The sequence below is a fragment of the Tursiops truncatus genome, chromosome 2 (genome assembly GCF_011762595.2).
Source record: "Tursiops truncatus isolate mTurTru1 chromosome 2, mTurTru1.mat.Y, whole genome shotgun sequence".
In the NCBI taxonomy this organism is placed as follows: Eukaryota; Metazoa; Chordata; class Mammalia; order Artiodactyla; family Delphinidae; genus Tursiops; species Tursiops truncatus.
Genome location: NC_047035.1, coordinates 166,529,182 through 166,549,251, shown reverse-complemented (window position 1 = coordinate 166,549,251; position 20,070 = coordinate 166,529,182). Strand labels below are relative to the sequence as shown.

Genomic DNA, 20,070 nt, shown 5'->3' with positions numbered 1-20,070 from the left:
AGCACCCATTTGAGAAGTAGAGGAAGTGTGTCTTTGGGGTCCCTCCACCCTGTTCTGTGTCCTCCTCTTTGATGACATCCATATTTCTTTCTCGGTATGAAGTTCCATCCTGCTTCCTTTTATTTACAATGAACTTCATTATAGTCTCTTCACCAATCAAACCCAACAAGCCTCCAAGGAAAAGAATACAAAACAGAGTGCATGCCCCATCCAAAAAATGTAATTTATGGGACTTCCCTGGTGGTGCAGTGGTTAAGAATCTGCCTGCCAATGCAGGGACACAGGTTCGAGCCATGGTCTGGGAAGATCCACATGCCGCGGAGCAGCTAAGCCCGTGTGCCACAACTACTGAGCCTGCGTGCCACAACTACTGAAGCCCATGCACCTAGAGCCTGTGCTCCGCAACAAGAGAAGCCACCACAACGAGAAGCCCACGCACCGCAACGAAGAGTAGCCCCCGCTCGCCACTAGAGAAAGCCCGCATGCAGCAACAAAGACCCAACAAAGCCAAAAATAAAATGTAATCTAGAAAGCATGCTTTCTGACCCAACTAATGAATAACAATTTATTAGGAAACATTGGTGTTAGAAACACATGCAGGGTTATTGGCAAGGTCCCCTGGGGAGATATACCTGGACAGAGTCTCCCAATACCCCCAAGGAGACCACATGCACTCCCTCATCTTGGGCTGACTCAAGGGAGTCTTGTTTTGTTTTGTTAACAGCTTTACTGGAGTATAATTGCTATACAATGTTGTGTTAGTTTCTGCTGTATAACAAAGTGAATCAGCTATATATATACATATATCCCTATATCCCCTCCCTCTTGCGTCTCCCTCCCACCCTCCCTATCCCACCCCTCTAGTTGGTCACAAAGCACCGAGCTGATCTCCCTGTACTATGCGGCTGCTTCCCACTAGCTATCTATTTTACATTTGGTAGTGTATATATGTCCGTGCCACTCTCTCACTTCATCCCAGCTTACCCTTTCCCCTCCCTGTGTCCTCAAGTCCATTCTCTACGTCCCTCCCCTAGGTTCATCAGAACCATTTTTTTTCTAGATTCCATATATATGTGTTAGCAGAGGGTATTTGTTTTTCTCTTTCTCACTTACTTCACTCTGTATGACAAACTCTAGGTCCATCCACCTCACTACAAATAACTCAATTTCATTTCTCTTTATGACTGAATAATATTCCATTGTATATATGTGCCACATCTTCTTTATCCATTCATCTGTCCATGGACACTTAGGTTGCTTCCATGTCCTGGCTATTGTAAATAGTGCTGCAGTGAACATTGTGGTACATGACTCTTTCTGAATTATGGTTTTCTCAGGGTATATGCCCAGTAGTGGGATTGCTGGGTCATATGGTAGTTCTATTTTTAGTTTTGTAAGGAAACTCTATACTGTTCTCCATAGTGGTTGTATCAATTTACATTCCCACCAACAGTACAGGAGGGTTCCCTTTTCTCCACACCCTCTCCAGCATTTATTGTTTGTAGAATTTTTGATGATGGCCATTCTGACTGGTGTGAGGTGATACCTCATTGTGGTTTTGATTTGCATTTCTCTAATGATTAGTGATGTTGAATATCCTTTCATGTGTTTGTTGGCAATCTGTATATCTTCTTTGGAGAAATATCTATTTAGGTCTTCTGCCCATTTTTGGATTGGGTTGTTTGCTTTTTTTGATACTGAGCTGCATGAGCTGCTTGTATACTTTGGAGATTAATCCTCATCAGTTGCTTCGTTTGCAAATATTTTCTCCCATTCTGAGGGTTGTCTTTTCGTCTTATGGTTTCCTTTGCTGTGCAAAAGCTTTTAAGTTTCATTAGGTCCCATTTCTTTATTTTTGTTTTTATTTCCATTTCTCTAAAGGGAGTCTTTTTGGGCTTCTGTTGGCCCTATTTGGAGATGTGGAGTTACCAACAGATCAGCTAGGCCCTTAGACCCCTTTGACCCCCCCCCACACAAAGGCAAGTCATCATTCCTCCACTTTCCCAAATGTCCAAGGCCACTAGGCTCCCTCTGCACCCTATCCCCACATGCTGTTACCCAGCCTCACAATGATGGGGCCTTAAACTCTGCCTCTGGTCCTTCATCCTGGTGTTTGCCCTGATCTCCTCAAGCACCAGCTCCCTGCCTGGGCTCCCTTCTCTGTCCCTTGGCGTCTCTCACACAAAGTTGGTCTTTGGGACTCTAGTCTCTCCTCCTTTTCTCCCTCTTCCCACTTGGGTACCAACGTCTTCTCCCCTCCATCCCCAAGAAGTCCACCCCCTTCCCTGGACTTATCATCTTCCTTGTCCTCTTATCACAGTTATTGATCTGTCATGATCACCAAAGTAATTGCTGATACCAGGTGATACAGGGAGCAGTTTCTCCCAAAGCCTTGGGACTTTAAAAGGTATCCAAGCTTGAATATTTAATTCAAGAGCTGAATCTTGCTGAGTAATTTCAAACATCAGCCATGGATGGGCCCCACCCAACTAGAAAAAATTTCCAAGAGTCATAGAAATATCATGTCATGCCTCTGGGGCTTTTATTTTATTGAAGTATACTTAATTTATAATGTTTCAGCTCTACAGCAAAGTGACTCAGTTTCATATATATATATATATATACATATATATATACACACACATGCACATATATATGTGTATATATGTATATACAACTTATATATATATAACTTTTCAAATTCTTTTCTTTTCTTGTAGATTATTACAAGATACTGAATATAGTTCCCTGTGCTATACAGTTGGTCCTTGTTGTTTATCAATTTTATATATAGTAGTGTGCACACCTCTGTTTTAAAGACTTGTTGGATTCAGTTTATAAAAAGTGAATTTTAGAAGTTTTATATCACTATTGAACTTTAAGTTGTGTAAGAAGACAGGGCTGAGGTTCGTTATGCCCCGAGCAGCGCGGTCGGGCATCTGATCAAAGGGTCAAGTGCAAACAGACTGCTACATACCCAGTGGGAGAGGCACACAGAGTGAGGGCATCAAGCAGCTGAGAAATCCTCTCCTCATGGAAAAATCAGTAGCTGGCAAAGGTGGTCCCTCCATGACCGTAAGCGTCCTCTCTGCTCCTGGCCCAGAACAGGAGTGATGAAGAGGCCTCGAGCCAGCCAAGAGTTGATTGCGGCGTAGGGAGGGGCTTTTGTCCTTAATGAGCCAAAACCTTGCAAGGGGCGGTGGGGTATGGGGAAAGAACACAGGTTTTTGGAGTCAGATCTACTAATAAATTCCTGCTGCAGTTTCCTTCACTGTGTGGCCTTGAGAAAGTTACCAGTGAGCCTTGGTTTCCTTGTCTGTCAAATGGCACCCTCAGGGCTACTGAGAGGATCAAGTGACCTGACCTGTGCTCTTGGCATGCCGTAGACACTCACTTAATGCCCTTCTCCTCCAGCCAGAGGGACACAGGCTGATCTCTTGTGTGGGTCCTTGGTCAGCTTCCTTCTCCGTTCCCCATGGCAGCTGTTCCAGACTTTCTCCAAACACACTTGCCCACAGACACTCCCCACCCTCCCGTGAGTGTCCCGTCTGCTCTGCCCTGACCCCCTTGCCTCTGGTCTCCAAGGAGACATCTCCCCTCCACTCAGGGCCGATCCCCTCACTGCATTCTTTGTCTGATCCTCCATCAGGTCGAATAGCTGTTCTGTTACTGATTCCTCTTTATCTCATGTCTTCAAACCTTCCTTCTGTGCTGCCGTCTCCCCATAGTTTTAAGTTTCTCCTATGGTAAAATTAACTTGAAAAATCGCCTATTGAACAGCTACCTGGCGCCAGACACTAGGCCCTATATTGGGGCTACAGTGGGGAACTTGGAGTTTATTGTACCTTCTCTAACTTTTCATTTGTACACTGAGCCCCTCTACCTATCCTGTAGGGGGGTTATGACAGATTCAATCAGAAAATCCAGACAGGGGAATTCCCTGGCAGTCCAGTGGTTGGGATTCATCATTTTCACTGCCAGGGCCTGGGTTCGATCCCTGGTCAGGGAACTAAGATCCTGCAAGCCACATGGAGCAGCTAAAAAAAGGAAATCCAGGCAGGGCAGGTAGTAAGCAAGGTCACCAGCTAGGGTGGGAGTGGGGAAGAAGAGTTTAAAATGGTTGATGGGAAGCTAACTAAGAAAACATGGAGCTGGGGGGACAGTGGTGGGGACCCTACCGGAGACTGTGACTTATAGTGGCACCAATTTGGGTGCTAGGACCAAGCTCTCCAGAAAGGCCAGCCGCTGGGCGGCCCCTTTAGGCCACCGCCCTGGCCCTCTTCTCTCCCCAGCACTCTACCCACTATTGCTGGGGCATCATGTCCGTGTGTGTCTGGAAAGTAAAATTGGCAATAAAAGATATCAGCATGATGAAATTTAAATAATATCCCCCCCCCCAAAAAGGTAAATTTCATCTGAGAAAAAGACAATCTGGCAACAAGAACAAACACTGGAAGCAACAGCATAAGGACACTTAAATGAAAGACCAGGTTTGGTATCAACTCATGCCTATAGAAATAACGTTAAGTAATTCTGCTCTATCCACCAAATCAGGTGCAGGATGCCAGACCCTTCCCCCTGCCAATGACACGGAAATACAAGGAATGGGGGACACGGCGCACATTGGGCCCCCCTGGGGTGTAGTAAATATGATACATCTCATCAGAGGCTTTGGGTGGAAACCCAGGTGGTGTCAGAAAGGAGGACACAGAAGGAAAGAGCTTAGAGTTTTAAAGGAATATATAAACTCAAGCACAGATATGTGACAGCTTCTGGAATACTGCAGATCCGCTGTTTGTCCCACTGACTCAGTCCCTGCTCAGGGTGAATAATCGGGGCTGCTTTGCTATGAGGTCTGGTTGTTATGAGGAGACAAGGGACTCACCCCTTAGAAGTGGCCATAGGGATCCTGAAGGTCTTGCTGACCCCGCTGGCTCTTTTCCTGCCCCTTAGGGGTTGCCTGAAGCAGAGGATAGAGCGTGGGCACGAATGCCCAAGGATCTGACGGCAGCTCTACATTGATTATTCCCAAATCTGTCTCCTGCCAAACACCTCTGAGCTCTGGTCCAGTAAGACCAACTTCCAGCTGGGCATCTCCTGAACGCTCCACAGACAACTCAACCTCGGCACCTCCAAACCAGAAACCATCAGCATCCATCTTCCACCAGGGTTTCCTCTGGTGAAAGTTACCAAGTACCCAGGATCTCATCCCTCTTCCTCATTCCCCAACCCCGCCCGTCAGAGCCGTGCAGATTCCACCGCCTCTCGACAGCTCGTCAACATCCTTACTTCCAGGCGTACCTGGGTCTGGGGGTTGCCAAGCTGAAATAAAGTAGAGGGGCAGAAGAGCCCGGGAACAGGGCAAGACCAGCTCTTAATCAGGACAGCTGGGAGCCACAAGCTGAAAAACAGAATTGTGTTTTTGAGTTTAACGTGGACTGAAATTTATTCCGGAAAGGCAATTTCCTCAGGCATGGGGGAAAATCATGATTAAATAATTACAACTGGAGTGCACTGAAACACACCTAGCTGATCAAGTTCTTTGAAAAGCTGGCCCAACTTGTAAATCTTATTGGATTTAAATTCTCTAATAGGTAAGGATGACTATTTTACGAACAGGTTAATGACTAAAATGTAACTAACGTGTGTCACTGTGACTCAGTTCCATGTCCAAGGTCAACTTCACTGACAGACTTAGTGGGGGACTCAGACACGCCATCTACCTGGAGGGAACTCCCCCAAGTTCTCGACAAAGCATGACAGGGAAATGGCATCTTCAGGGTTAGCATTTTAAATTCAACCCACGAAATTATAGAAGCATCACATATGGTCTGCCTGGAGTCAAAAGTGGTTTAATAGTTGAGAATGTATGCAAACTTTAATAAAAATTGTCTGGAAATTTATCGTAAAGAAATAACCTGATAAGAGAAAAGGCCTGTGTGCCCATGCTATTTTATTGTCTAATATCAAAAAGCGAGAAGCACTTTAGTCAACAGCAATCTGAACGTTCCATAGCAGAGGCTGGGGTTGGTGATCAGCGTGGTCACCTGGTGGACTATTTCGCATCCATTCAAACGGCTGATAAAGAGCAGAGAATCATGAACAATGTGTATGATCGGTGGGCAAGGGGGAAAAGCAGAATAAAAGTATTACAAGTGCAGTTATAAATTTTAACACCTAAGAAGCTAAGACTACAAAAAGATGATGATGTTGTGTTACAGAGCGAGGCTAGGGGCATTATTACAAAACTTCTGTGTTCTTATATTTCCATTATAACTGTTTTAACTTCAAGAAATGTCTGCCGCTCTAACCTGTAATCAGACACCAATTGCATTCTTCTTCTGTAGACCTCTCATACGGCCTCAAATACCACTATTCAAGACTTACTCAAAACCAACAAGGTCTTACTGGAGAGCACAGGGAACTATATTCAACATCTTGTAATAAACTATAATGGAAAAGAATATGAAAAAGAATATGTATATACGTATGTGTGTGTGAATGTATATATGTAGGACTCACTCTGTGGGGACTGTGCACCCTCTGTTCATTTGTTAACCTCCTAGAAAGCTTACACTATTGTCAACGTTCAGCTCTGTGAACAATAACCCCTTCTGTCTGACTGCCTTCAAGAAGGCATCCCGGAGCGATGGAATGACCAAAACCAGCTGGGAGTGGGAAGGCTTGGCCACCAGCTGGCCAGATGATATTAGATAAGTGACTTCACCTTCCTGGACCTTCATTTACCCAGGTGTAAAATTAGCTCGTTAAGTTTGAGTCACTAAGGCCCCTGGCAGATGGAAGATTCCAAGATGATGAGAGAGGTGCTGGAGGGAATGGGCTTGGGAGGCCTCCTGGGGGTGCAGTCTAGGGGAGGAGCCACGGCCAGCAGGGCAGTGAGTAGGCAAGTACCTGAGAGAGGGGCACCCGAAGGGCCCAGGAAGGTGCGGTAGCTTCACAGCCAAGGCTCAGCCGCCACGTGGCCCAACTCCTCTACTTTGAGAAGTCTTGCCATTCAGCTCAATGGTGGTTTATTTATAAACAACAGAAATTTTATAATGAAATATCCAAGTCTGAACCATGAAATTTAATTTTTAAGCATATGTTGCCTGCATTTATTCCCCAATTGTCTCATCAAAATGGTCTTTCCTTATCTTTCTCTTGTAACTCATCTCTTGCCTTGTACAAGTACCAGACATACTAAAAATGCTCGATAAATACGTGGACATAAAAAGTCATCTTCCATATTTACATTTATCTTACTTCTGAAAGGTGACACTTCTTTTTAATAGATGAGGACACAAAGACAAACAAACAAAAAAAGCTACTGTTCCCAGAGCCCTCAGCTGGTGGGAGAATGGAAACATTTCCTTTTCCCTGGAGTACAGGCTTAATGATGTTCTCAACTGCTCTCTGAAGAGCCACTCCCGGCACACAACAAAATCTGACGAACCTGCTTTAGCATAAGACTTTATTTCCTTCTAATGGCCAATCCCGCAAACCACCTCTATGAAATGACTGAATTTTTATTTCTGAAGGAAATGGCCCTAGATTTGCTCAGTGTAAACTTTAATAATGCGTGAGGCTTTTTTCGGATCAAATATCCCAGGTGAAGAAGACCAATTTATAGACATTTAATTGCCTCTCAAATACTATTTCTGAGGTCAAAAGCACTTTAACCTTCTAAAGCACAAGAAAAGGAAAACAAATTCTTAAACACAAAATAACACATCATTTCATAAACCCAGGGGGAAAAGACCTCAGGCACCTTTGCAGATACCTTATTTGACAAGTTACAGCCGCAAGGGAATTTTTGTGGCTGTTTAGCAAGCAGCTGGAAGGAAGAATAGTAAATGAAGAGAGATATTTGCATCTGTTAGCACGTCCACTACACAGCTTCCTGGGTAGTCACGCTGCAAGGTTTGCAGGATCCACTCTGAACTCCACCTCTGAGGGTCTCAGCTGTCATCTTTTATTACAAATCCACATCTCAGGCCAAACGTTTGCAGTTTGCAGCCTGATCACGTGAAAGCCAGGGAAGTGGACAGACACCGTAGGCAAAAATAAAGTAAATTAGAAATAAGGGGCTGCCTCTCAACCCCAAGAGGAAGAATCATTGTCTTGTTAAATTTTCTCTTTCCCAGGAGGCCAGAGTGTCCACAATTTCTCCATTAGCCCTAATTTCTCACCCCCTGTTTTCCAAAGTTAACCTAATACAATTCCCAGATCTGCGGCTGAGATTTCTTAAACCCTGCTCTTTCTGGGCGGGGATAAGCAAGAACAGAACAGAGTGAAAATGGTCAAGAGACCACCACCAGAAATAAATTACCATTTTGGTGCTTAGAAATATTACATCCTAAATATGGTCCAAGAGAGGCCTCTGCTGGTCAGAAAGGATGTGGGGAGGAGGCTGGGGGCATCCCTGAGTCTGCGGACACCTTCCTCCTCATGCAAATGTCGTATCAGCACGAATTCCTGGACAGACCTGTTCAGAGTCATCTGTCAAGCATGGGTGAACCCACCGCCCCGGACACACCTTACACACGGCTCTGTTCTCTTGCCGGGGGGCATCCACCTTCACGATCTCATCTGAACTTCCCAACAAGCCCACAAAGGCAGTCCTTACATGCTCCTTTCAGGGCGGAGAAAATCAAAGTTGACAGGAATTGGAGGAGTTATTTGAACCGGAACAATGGCCTTTAGCTAGAGCTCTTCCCATCCGTTTGCTGGCCTCTCAGGTGATAAGCTGATTTTCTTTTTTCTCTTAGCCTCATAGAAAGAAACAAAACTAAGAGATTAAATGCTAGGTGCAGAGCTGATGCTCAATAAATACTGGTTAATCAACGTAGCTCCATTGATTTGAAATCTCATTTCTCAGCCTATTGATAAAGCACACACAGGGGCGGTGTGGAAAGCAGGAAGCACCCGCCAGAGGAGGGAGGGAGGGCTGCAGGGAGAAGAACCCTCCCCAGCAACCTCTCGGCAGGACGATTGGCGGGGAGCCTGGGATGTGGATGCCAGTCGGCCAGAGGCACATGCTACACTATCACTGCATCCTTTACACGGGTCACGTACTTCTGTGCTCCACCTGTCTGGGGAAGGAGGAGACTCTTATTAAAATCTAGTTTTTGCATTTGATTTTGAATTTCCTGAATTCTCCATGAAACGCATTTCATCCGAGTTAGCTTCTGAGAAAACTTAGTCACTTCTTTCGGCTCGATTTTCTGCCACTCACATCTCTCTCTTGGGTCACAGCGCAGAGGAGAAAGCTGCCTGAGGAAAGTCGTCTATCACCCTATGATGGACAAGAGGGAGGAAAAATATACATTCATCTATTTCCAATGTGTGTGTGTGTGGGAGAGACATCTGTTTGCTTTCTAGGAAACATTTCTCCCACAGAACAACCAAAACACAGCCGGCAGGGCTCAGGGGCTCGGCTGCCAGCCGGGTCCTGCAGTTGGGACGCCGAATTAGTGGTGGCGGCGTCTCCACAGCAGGGGGCGACCCCGGACAAGCCTTCACTGCAAAACACCGGCCTCCTCCTCACTTCCTGCCAGAAACCAGATTCACACTCAGGAAATTCGCAGTGGTTCTCGCAGTGGATTTTAGCATCCTACAAAAAAAGAGTCGCGTTTACTCTTTCCGTAAATAATCCCTCTCTCGGCCGAGTGCGCATCATCTCACCGAGCTCTCTCTTGCGCATCTGTCTCGGGGCAGCCAGGGTCAGGCATGGTGGTTCAGACCTGGGCTCCACCAGCTGGTGCTCATCGCGGCCAGGACAGCAACTGGGAAGATTTCTGGAAAGCTAACCTAGAAAGCTAGACTTAGACAGCATCTAACGAGCCATTCATACTGAGCAAAGACCATCGCTGTGCACTTACACCCACTAAGATCCTTTCTCGTCCGAAACGCACATATCTAAGACGGCAGTTCCCAGTACAAGAGATTTGGGTTCCAGGCCCTTTTCCGTGAGTTCTCTTCAACCTCGTCACCTCCTTTCTCCTCTCTGCGGGCCTAGTGAAGCCTGTGCAGGGACCCGAGCTAACGTCCTCGCTTAGCTTCCCTCCTGAGACTGGTTCGTTGGCCACTGAGAATGCATTAAATCCCTCCCACAGGGCAGGTACCCAGGGCTTGGGTGCTGCCTGAGGCAAATACTGGACAGCTGTTGGCCCCAACTTTTCCTCCTTCTTCCCGGACAGTCATCCCTCACTATCCGCTGGGAATTGGTTCCAAAATCCGAAGGTGCTCCAGTCTCGTACATGAAATGGCCTAGTATTCGCATATAACCTAAGCACATCCTCCCTTACGCTTTAAATCATCTCTAGATGACTTATAACTCCTAATACGACATAAATGCTATGTAAATAGTTGTAAATACAATGTAAATGCTATGTAAATAGTTTGCATGCAGCAAATTCAAGTGTTGCTTTTTGGAACTTTCTGGAATTTAAAAAAAAATTTTAGATCCATGGTTGGTTGAATTCAATCCATCCACGGATGCAGGGGCCAGCTGTGTAACTAGGCCACCCTTCACAGCCTTCCAAGCAGTCAGGACCGAGTTCTAGCCAGGTGGGCCCTGTGCCCTCTCCAGACCTGGCCTTGGAACCAGTCTGGTCTCTTCCACAGAAGACGGAAGATGGTAGAGCCTAGGATGGAAGGACCCCTGAGTCACCACACAGAGGAAAGCTGCCCATCAATCAGAAAACTTGGCTCTGTACTTTATGAAACTTCTGTGTTAAATGTTTAAGATTGGGGTGACCTGTTGCAGCAGCTACAATTACCTTACCTCCTGCTGCCTCTACCTTGGGCACTGGGTGACTCAATAACACTCTGTGGGAGGAACACAAGCCTGTGAACCATCCTGCACTCACCCAGCGTGCCAAAGATGCAGAGAGGAAGACTAAAATCTTGGAAAGGAGGATGATAGCCACACGATTTTCGCCGTTTTTTACCTTTTGGATACAGTCTGAGATTTTTTCCCCCTCCTCTTAGATGACTAGAAAAGATCTTCAGGACTTCCCTGGTGGCGCAGTGGCTAAGAATCTGCCTGCCAATGCAGGGGACACATGTTCGAGCCCTGGGCTGGGAAGATCCCACATGCCACGGAGAAACTAAGCCCGTGCGCCACAACTACTGAGCCTGCGCTCTAGAGCCCATGAGCCACAACTACTGAAGCCCCCGCGACTAGAGCCTGTGCTCCGCAACAAGAGAAGCCACCACAGTGAGAAGCCTGCGCACCACAACCAAGAGTAGCCCTGGCTCCCCGCAACTAGAGAAAGCCCGCGCACAGCAACGAAGACCCAACGCAGCCAAAAATAAATAAATAAATTACTATTTTTAAAAAAGAAAGAAAAGATCTTCAAAGGCTTCAAAACCTAAGTTCTGAACCAGGGGAGATGTACAGTGGCCTGTGAGAGCAAAGAGAAGAGGAGGGTCACCCCCTGTGTGTGTTCTGACAAGGTGGCCACCATCATGCCAACACTGCCAACCACACTCCAGAATGCTTGAAGCCTCTTCTGCAACCTTGCTCTCACAGTGAGGGGTCACAGCAGATGACCCCACGTCTGTCCACGCAGCCTCTGCCATCTCTCAGCAGAGTGGGGAGCTGGTGAGTCGTCCTCATCGCCCCCTTTCATGAGGTCTGCATCTCTCTTCCATGGCAGCTCTCCCCGGGACATGCAGGTCTCTCCTGTTCTGACCATTTTCATTTATGGAAACCTGTGCTCAGGCAGGCAGAGGATGGACAGGCCTGATAAACCAGCCCCTATTGAGGTTAAAAGGACACCCATCACTGGTGGATTCCTAACCATGTAAGAACACTAAGGAATCACCTAGTCCAGGCCCTTATCCCTTAGAGAAGGAAACTGAGGCCCAAAGGAAGGGAGTGACCTGCCAAGAAATGATGCACATGGGGACAGAACCCACATGTCTTATCCTTGATTCCACACCTCTCCCCCTCTCTTGGCCTCCATCACTCTGAATGGATTTTACAGTTTTCCATGGAAAAAACTTCAAGGCTCTGATCCTCTGATAGTGGGATTTGGGACATCAGCAGAGAGGCCAAAGCAGCCGTTCCCAGTGCCACCCACACACAGGCACCATCTGTAAACCCAAATCCAAGCATGGACTCATAAGACTCATAGGAGAACAGGGCCCAGTTTTCTCTGGGGCCATGGCTGGGAGGGAGTCCCCACTCAGCCTTCACCACCTTCCTTTCCTAGCTGTCATCTGGGAGCCCTGCGTGGGCACACCTACCAATATTTGTTAATCTGATTTCCTTTCTTCACTCAACATTATCAAGGCTCACATCGGGGTATTGAGGGGCCTACGGAACTTATTTTTTAAATAGCAAGGAAGGCCCTAGAGAATTCTTATGTCTTTAAGACTGTGGCCAACCTTGGAACTCCATCAGAACTGCATGCTGAAAGGGACAAGAACCAGATTTGGCCCTGAATACTTCAGGAATATCAGGCACAAAAATCACACTTACTGAGCACTTGCTATGTGCCGGACGCCAATCCAAATACTGAAGGAAGGGGTCTGGGTCATGGTTCGCGGTTATCGACGGATCGAGGAGCAATTGAGAGAGACAGAGAGTGGGAGAGAGATTTACTGCAGGGGTTAAAAGCAGGTACATTTGGGCTTCCCTGGTGGCGCAGTGGTTAAGAATCCACCTGCCAGGGCTTCCCTGGTGGCGCAGTGGTTGAGAGTCCGCCTGCCGATGCAGGGGACGCAGGTTCGTGCCCTGGTCCGGGAAGATCCCACATGCTGCGGAGCGGCTGGGCCCGTGAGCCATGGCCGCTGAGCCTGCGCGTCCGGAGCCTGTGCTCCGCAACGGGAGAGGCCACAACGGTGAGAGGCCCGCGTACCGCAAAAAAAAAAACAAACCAGGTACATTCATTCAAAGCGCTTTATGCCAAAACCAATTTTGGATGATTTTTTTTAAGTTTTAATCAATGGCTTTGACACTCTAGATAGATCAAGGAGGATGCCATTCCCCATCCCGGCTGAGATTTCACTGTCAAAGTCATCTTTAGAACAGTTAAAAGTGCCCACTGGTTCCCTGGGTGCCTTGGTTCACGTTTGTTTTTACTATTTGCTGGCATGGAGGGCAGTTCCTCTTCCTCAGCGTTGGGGGTTTGGGGACCAGAGGTTCTTCATCCGTTCTGGGGGGCCACCCAGTGGCTCTTCCTTGCCGTAAGAGGAGCAGGCTTACCCCGTCTTTCTGCTGCACTGTGTCTTCCGCGTGGCAGCTGAAGGCAGCATGGAAGCTCTAACAGACTCACACTCCAACTGGACAGCACCTGGACCGAAACCAGGGCGAGCGGAGGAGAGCAGAGGGGCTCCCCTGAGAGGTGAGACTGTTGTGTCTCTAGGATAACCCCCCCACCCCCGGAGCATCAGCACAGACCACAAGGCTGGAACACCTGCAGCATTCCTCATCTGCTTCCCTGGGACATGAAGACCCTCAGAGTAGCCCTAACTGTATGACTGTCTCAAGGACACAGAGCCGGGACTGGAAGCCATGTGGCAACTCTAGGCCTGTCAGCAGCCAGAGTGCCCCCCTCTGCTCAGTGAGGACAGCCACCCAGCCAACAGCCCAGCGACACTAAAGCAAGCCAGCGGCCACCCTTCATCCTGTGCACCTCACACCCACATGCAATAAGAACCCAAGATGACCCCCAAAAGACCCCAAAGTTTTTAGTCATATTTCCTGCATGTGTGGTTTCTCCTTTAACACAGTGAAGTAGGAAGTGTGATATGGCAACGCAATCAGCATTCATTTTATTAAAGGGGTTTGGAGAAGTTAAACTAATATCCCTCTATGGACGATGTGCATAACAGATGCCCCTTTTGGCTAAGCGAAAAACAAACCAAAACAAACAACAAACCGTCAAAATAATCCACCCGAAAACATTAAAATATTCATAAGCTCTGTAAGTCCAAAGAACGTGCTTTTCAAGCCCATACTGCGGTAAAATAAGACAATAGAACTACAGCGCGACAAACTCGTGGACCTGACGCTCGCCGGTTAATCCTTGGAGCTTCCATCCGCATTTGCACGCCAAGTGCAGGGTTCCCCAGAAGGCTTCATCTAAATTAAATCCCTGCTGCGCTGCACCGCAGCCTCTCAGGAAGTCGGGTCTGTCCCGCCAGCTCACCTTTCTGCAGGTCGATGTTCTCGGTCCTGGTTGCCGCGCTCCCGGGGCGGGACCCCGGCCGCTCACACCCACTCGGACTTGCTGGGGCCCGGGAGCGCGGCGCTTGGCGCGCAGGGGGGCTCCTCCCACCCCGGGGCCGCCACTCCCGGCCCGGCCCCGCGCGGCTGGTCGCTGGCTGAGGACAGCGCGTCGCTCTCGTCCTCCCCTGGCAGATCCGGGTGCCCCGGCTCGGTGGGCTCCGGTGCGGGGCTGTACGCGCCCTGCCCTTCAGTCCGCAGGCCCCGGCGAGCGCGCGCCCCACGTCCCTCGGGCGCCCCGTGTCCCTCCCGCGCCGCACTCCCCGCCCCTTGACACGGCCTCCTCCGGGCCCCGCCGTGTCGCCTGCGCGTCTCCCAGCGCACGCTGCAGACCAGGTCGGCGACACTGAGCAACAAGGACAGCGCGCAGACCGCCCAGACGAAAAGCATCAGGATGGACTTCTCCGTGGGCCGAGAGACGTAACAGTCCACCACGCTGGTGCAAGGAGGGTGCGTGCACGAGAATCTCTTGGGGACCAAGAATCCGAAGAGGAGGTAATGCAGGGCACCGAAAGCTGCCTCCGTCAGGGTCCGGAGGCAGAGGTGGACCACGTAGCCCGAGGAGAAGTCCGGCACCATCAGGCAGCGCCTGGCCCCCGGGGTCAGTTCAGGGCCGTCGTGGTCCTCCGAGTCATCATCCAGCCAGCGGGATCCACGTGCCGCCAGCTCGGCTCCTTTGTGCAGCACGTAGACACTGAAGACGGCGGATGGAAGCAGAACAGACACGCTCTGGATCAGCCAGAACCGCAGGTGGGACACGGGGGCGAAGATGTCGTAGCAAACGTTGGCGCATCCGGGCTGCAGAGTATTGCACACGAACCTCTCCTGCTCATCCTGGTAGACCGGCGACCCGGCCAGGATGAGCACCCCCATCCTCAGCAGCACCATGAAGATAAGCCAGATCTTCCCTGGAAAGAGGCACAGGAAGGGCGCCATCACAGCCAGACCAACACATCTCCTCCTCCCAGCAACAGCTTTAAATCTTTACTGGTGCTGAGCCTGGAGAACTAAGTGTGTAAGTCACAGCAACAGTATCAGCCTGTCAGCTCATCGGACGAATGTCTAATGAGCACTTACAAGGTGTCGGACAGTGTGTTCAACTAGGCACACCTCGGAGATACTGCGGGTTCAGGCCCAGACCACCCCCCAAAAAGCGAGTCACACGGATCTTTTGGTTTCCCAGTGCATATAAAAGCTGTGTTTCCACTATACCTTGGTCTATTAAGCGTGCAATAGCATGATAAAAAACAATGCACATACCTTAAGTAAAAAGTACTTCGTTGCTAAAAATTGCTAACCATCCTCTGAGCCTTCAGCCACTGGTGGTAGTAACATCAAAGACCACTGATCACAGCTCATCAGAATAAATATAATAACAATGAAAAAGTTGGAAATATTGTGAGAATTACCAAAATGTGACACACAGACATGAAGTGAGCAAATGCTGTAGGAAAAATGGCGCCAATAGACTTGCTTGAGGCAGGGTTGCCACAAACCTTCAACTGTTAAAAAAAAAAAAAGCAGCATCTGAGAAGCACCATAGAACGAGGTATGCCTGTACGTGTTTGTAGAATGCTTTGAAATTGGCAGATTTAAAGAAGCATGAATACTAAAATGTTTAATCTAGTTTGGCGAGTTCAGAGTTTGGGCTGAAAGTTCTAGAAAGAAAATTGGGCGGATGTAAATAAAGTCTTCCTGTTAAAAAGAGTGAACTTTTTCAAGGATGTTAGTGCATTCCTGTAACTGTGTATAGCAAATACAAGCTACTAATTTCAGTGAGTTTTCTCTATGGTTAAGAGTCCACACGACCTTTATGTAACCAGTGGGCTCTGTAGCCCTTTCATGTTGCTCTGAAGCCCTTGAAATCGAATTTCTTGAAGAACATTCAGTTTTTTAGACTCTTCAGTAATTCAGAACTCCTTACCCCCTATTCCAGCTATTATGAATTGAAGTTTGTCTTTCTTCAATTTATCATGAATAAATTAGGCTAACATAGAAATCAAAATAACTTCCAAGTCCTATTTTCATTTCATGAGTCAACTATTTTGGAGTGTGTTGAAGACCCAGTCAAAATAATTTGTAAATATTCTGTTTTGTGATGAGATACAGAAATCATCACCTGACATCAGAAAAACTAAACTCTCTTATAAACGAAGGCAGTTCAACTCAAGGACTGTGTGACCATTACGTGATAAAGTCATTAACTCAAACTTTTAAAGCCAAGTTGGCTTCGACTAAAAAGCAATGAAGAAAATATCAACCACTTCACAGACATATTTTAATCCTTTTCTCAATCCCCTTTACTAGGACACCCATACCTCTCTGAAAATTTAACTCGGCTACACCAAACTCAGAAAACGTATTACTTTGTCAAAAAAATAAAAACTAAACTAAAATTGGGATTTGGTTTAAAGTGCACAGAGAACTTACTAATCTTTACAAATGGAGCTTCAAGGATAAACCCTAAAAAGATGAACAAGATAGCTTACTCAAGGCATGAATTTCTCTAACTTTGACTGTATTGTTCCTTTTCCTGGTAATGTAGCCAGAGAAGAGTTACACAAAAATACCCCTCCCATCTGCTCAGCCCCCAAATGTCAGCAAAAAGACTCCCCTTGAGAGAAACATTGCTCACTCCCAAGACATCCTTAAAGGATGGGGGAGCCTCCTTAAATAATGGAGAATTAGAGGAAAGCTTGAGCCCTGGTTCCCTGTCCTCCAGGGATAGGCAGGCCTTACTCATGGGAGAGGGCCAGGAAAAGTGACCCAAGGCAGAACCAGTGTTCTGCAGGGGTTGGCGCTACTCACCCACCATGGTCACGTTGCAGTTTAGGGTGATGACGAGGAACCCCAGCAGGTCCAGCTGGTCCATGCTTTCAGGGGGTCATAGACTCAAGGTGGCTGGAGACTTCCGGAGCCTGTGTTCTCCAAGGAGGTGGGAAATCTTTGCAGGAAAAAATGTATCTTAGCTACAAAAGACTCCCAGGTGAGAGCTGGAGATACTAAAGGGAAGATTCAAGCCCAGGAGCACAAGGTCGTTCTTCTGTCTCTAGTTGAGACGGTCCCGAGCTGTGTGAGGCAAAGCCTTCCTGACAACTGCAGCGACCAGAGGCCAGAAGCAGCCGTCTCTCATCGTGGCTATTCTTACCCTCTTGGGACATTCCAGGCCCTTGGCAGTGCTCACGTGTCTCCACCAGGAGAACTGACGCTTCAGGATATAAGAGAAGCGATGACGTTCATCCCAAGAAAGAAAAGTTCTGTTAACCAGCCAAGTCTCTATTAAAAAGGCGTTTCCTCCTTGAAAATATTTCCACACCCACTTCTTCACTGCTTAAAGCAGCGCTAAAATGTCCATACTTCGTCTCTTCTGTGAAGCATAATCCACCATAACTCGAGCCCCAAAGGATCTTGTCCTCAACTCTGAATTCCTATAACATGGGTGCCAGCAGGAATCTGCACCTGGGATGCGTGTCCCAGCGTTAGGCTGTGACACAGTCATTCCGTAGCTGCTTCCTGTCTGGCTTAGTGACGAGAGCCCTTCACTCAGAGACAAAGGACCTGGAAGCAAAACTGGGGGCAGCCACCTGGTCACCAGGAGTCACTGAATCTCCCGACAGCCTTGTCTTGCAGTGGGGTTTGTGGGAGACAGACATGAAATGATGGTGTTAAGAGCACCTAGCATGCAGAGGGTGTGCAAAACTCGAATCAGTGGCATTTCCATCCCTAACTGGCCCCAAAGACCTTCATAGATGATGTCCTCCTTTTGTATCTCCCAGCCCCATCGAGCCCAGGGCTGGTGCCGTTGAATCAGCTTAACAAATGTCCATTAAATTTGTCATAAAATATCACCGTCTGGACCTGCTGACATCAATCACAGTTGCATCAAAATCCTCTCGTGGCTGCCACCTTTCTATCTGGGAAGAGCCCATCCTGCAAGGCTGGGGGTCTATCCTCAGAGTGGAATTTGTGAACTTTAAAAGGAATGATTTCAATTTTCCATGAAAGCTATTCTTGATATCCTACCTTTTCTCCATTTCTGATCTATTCTTGACTTTAGTAATAACCCTAGAAAGAGTCCCCAAGGAAGAGTACAACAAAGATGCTTTCATCTTCATGCACAGGACACGTTTCCACCCACAGAAAACATTTTGACCCCCTTGAAAGGAACAGTAGTTTTGCTATATTTTAGTCAAACGCTTTGACATGAACAATGAAATTTAGAGAAATTGTAGTCACATTAAAATTCTGAAGTACTTGTTTCAAGGGTTCAAGTATAAAAGAAAGGAAAATATCTTCACTTCCTAATAGACCGTTCAGGTTATTGGCTTAAAAATGGAAAGACCAGGAAAGCAATGACTGAATTTTGCTGTATGATATAAATAGCCTATTCTGCATGGGGATTCAGTTAGAATGTTGTGACCTTGAGCAAATCACTAGGGCTTTTCATGCCTCAGTTTTCTCATCAGTGAAGTAGAAAAAAAAATGTGCCTTTTACCTACACAGAGTGGCTGTGACATGCAAAGTGAGATCATAGGCACGAAAATGGTTGAAAAATGTAAAGAATTACGCATGGGGGTGGCTGGTGGTGCATCTCAGGGTCTGCTCCTCTGGGTTCCCACCCTCAGCCTTTCCTCTTGCTCCCACGGCATCTTCTGGCTGCCTGTCCCCTCCCCCTCCTTCATCACTTTGCCCTCCCTCCTCTAGGTCTACCTGGTCCCCATTCTGTCTTTCTTCCTCTCTCTCCTTTGTTTCCTCTCTCTCCTGCTAGAAGGCATCTTGCTTTTCCTGGAAATACTAACCCCTTGTGGCTGCCAGAAACAAGATGGGGACAGAGAGGAGGGGCTGTAACTGGAGCATCAGATCCTACCTCTCCCTCCATAAAATTACCCCAGAATCGATGGGGAACTCTGATTCGCGTGTCTGTTGGGTGGAGAGAACATCCAGGGGAGTCCTGTGCTCGGCCCAATGAAAAAGAAACCCAGCAGGAGTCAGGGACACTTCTGCCTTCCCCCTTTTCCTTTTCCTTTTCCTTTTTCCATACTGACTTCTGAGATGTGCATCTGTCCACTAAACCATATCACCCACAAGACATCACAGACTGGTCCCCATGGGGAATACAAAACCCCCCAAATTCCATTTTCCACAGACTCGCTGATTCATGCAGATTTAGAAAATACCTTAAAATCCACTCAGCCACCTTCCTAATTTTCCTAATCTTGAAATTAAAGGTATAGCCCAGACCACCGGCCTCAGTAGAGCACTTACATGACATTCGGTGTCCCTGCCCTGCCCAGAGAATGTTTGATCCAGGAAACATTAAAAGTACAAAAAAGTTTTCAACTCTCCAGAATGTTAAAGAAATTCAATTATCTGCATAATACAATGTTAGCACTTCAAGTATTTGAAATTGTATTTTTTTAACTTTTTCATGGAAGTCTTTCTAAGACACCGCTGGAATCTAAGCAGAGGGGCAGGACCGGCTATACGGGTAGAAGGTCTGCCCGGGTACCAAGAGGCACTTAGAATCAGGCTTTCCTTACGAAGAAAACACAAGTCTCCACCACCAGCATGCTTTTTGTTCCCAGGTGTCGGGCAGTAAGTCAGAACACTCTTCCTGAGTGCTGTGGTCTGAATGTGTCCCCCCAAAATTCATACCTTGAAATCCCAACCCCCAAGGTGATGATATTCGGAGGTGAGACCTTGGGAGGTGATTTATGGAATGAGTGCCCTTTTGAAAGAGGCCGGAGAAAGCTTATTCTCCCAGAACCGTGAGAAATGAATTTCTATTGTATCTGAGCCACCTAGTGTACAGCATTTTGTGATGGCAGCCC

At 47.5% G+C, this 20,070-nt stretch overlaps 1 protein-coding gene across 1 annotated transcript; it reads right to left on the bottom strand.

The window, feature by feature from the left end:
* Positions 1-14,224: 14,224 nt before the first annotated feature.
* On the bottom strand, positions 14,225-17,111 carry GJD4 (gap junction protein delta 4). Its single transcript, XM_019933165.2, has 2 exons — positions 17,048-17,111; positions 14,225-15,147 (listed from the first exon to the last, which is right to left on the bottom strand). The coding sequence occupies exons 1-2, from the start codon at positions 17,109-17,111 to the stop codon at positions 14,225-14,227; spliced, it is 987 nt and encodes a 328-aa protein (XP_019788724.2).
* Between the last annotated feature and the right edge of the window lie 2,959 nt (positions 17,112-20,070).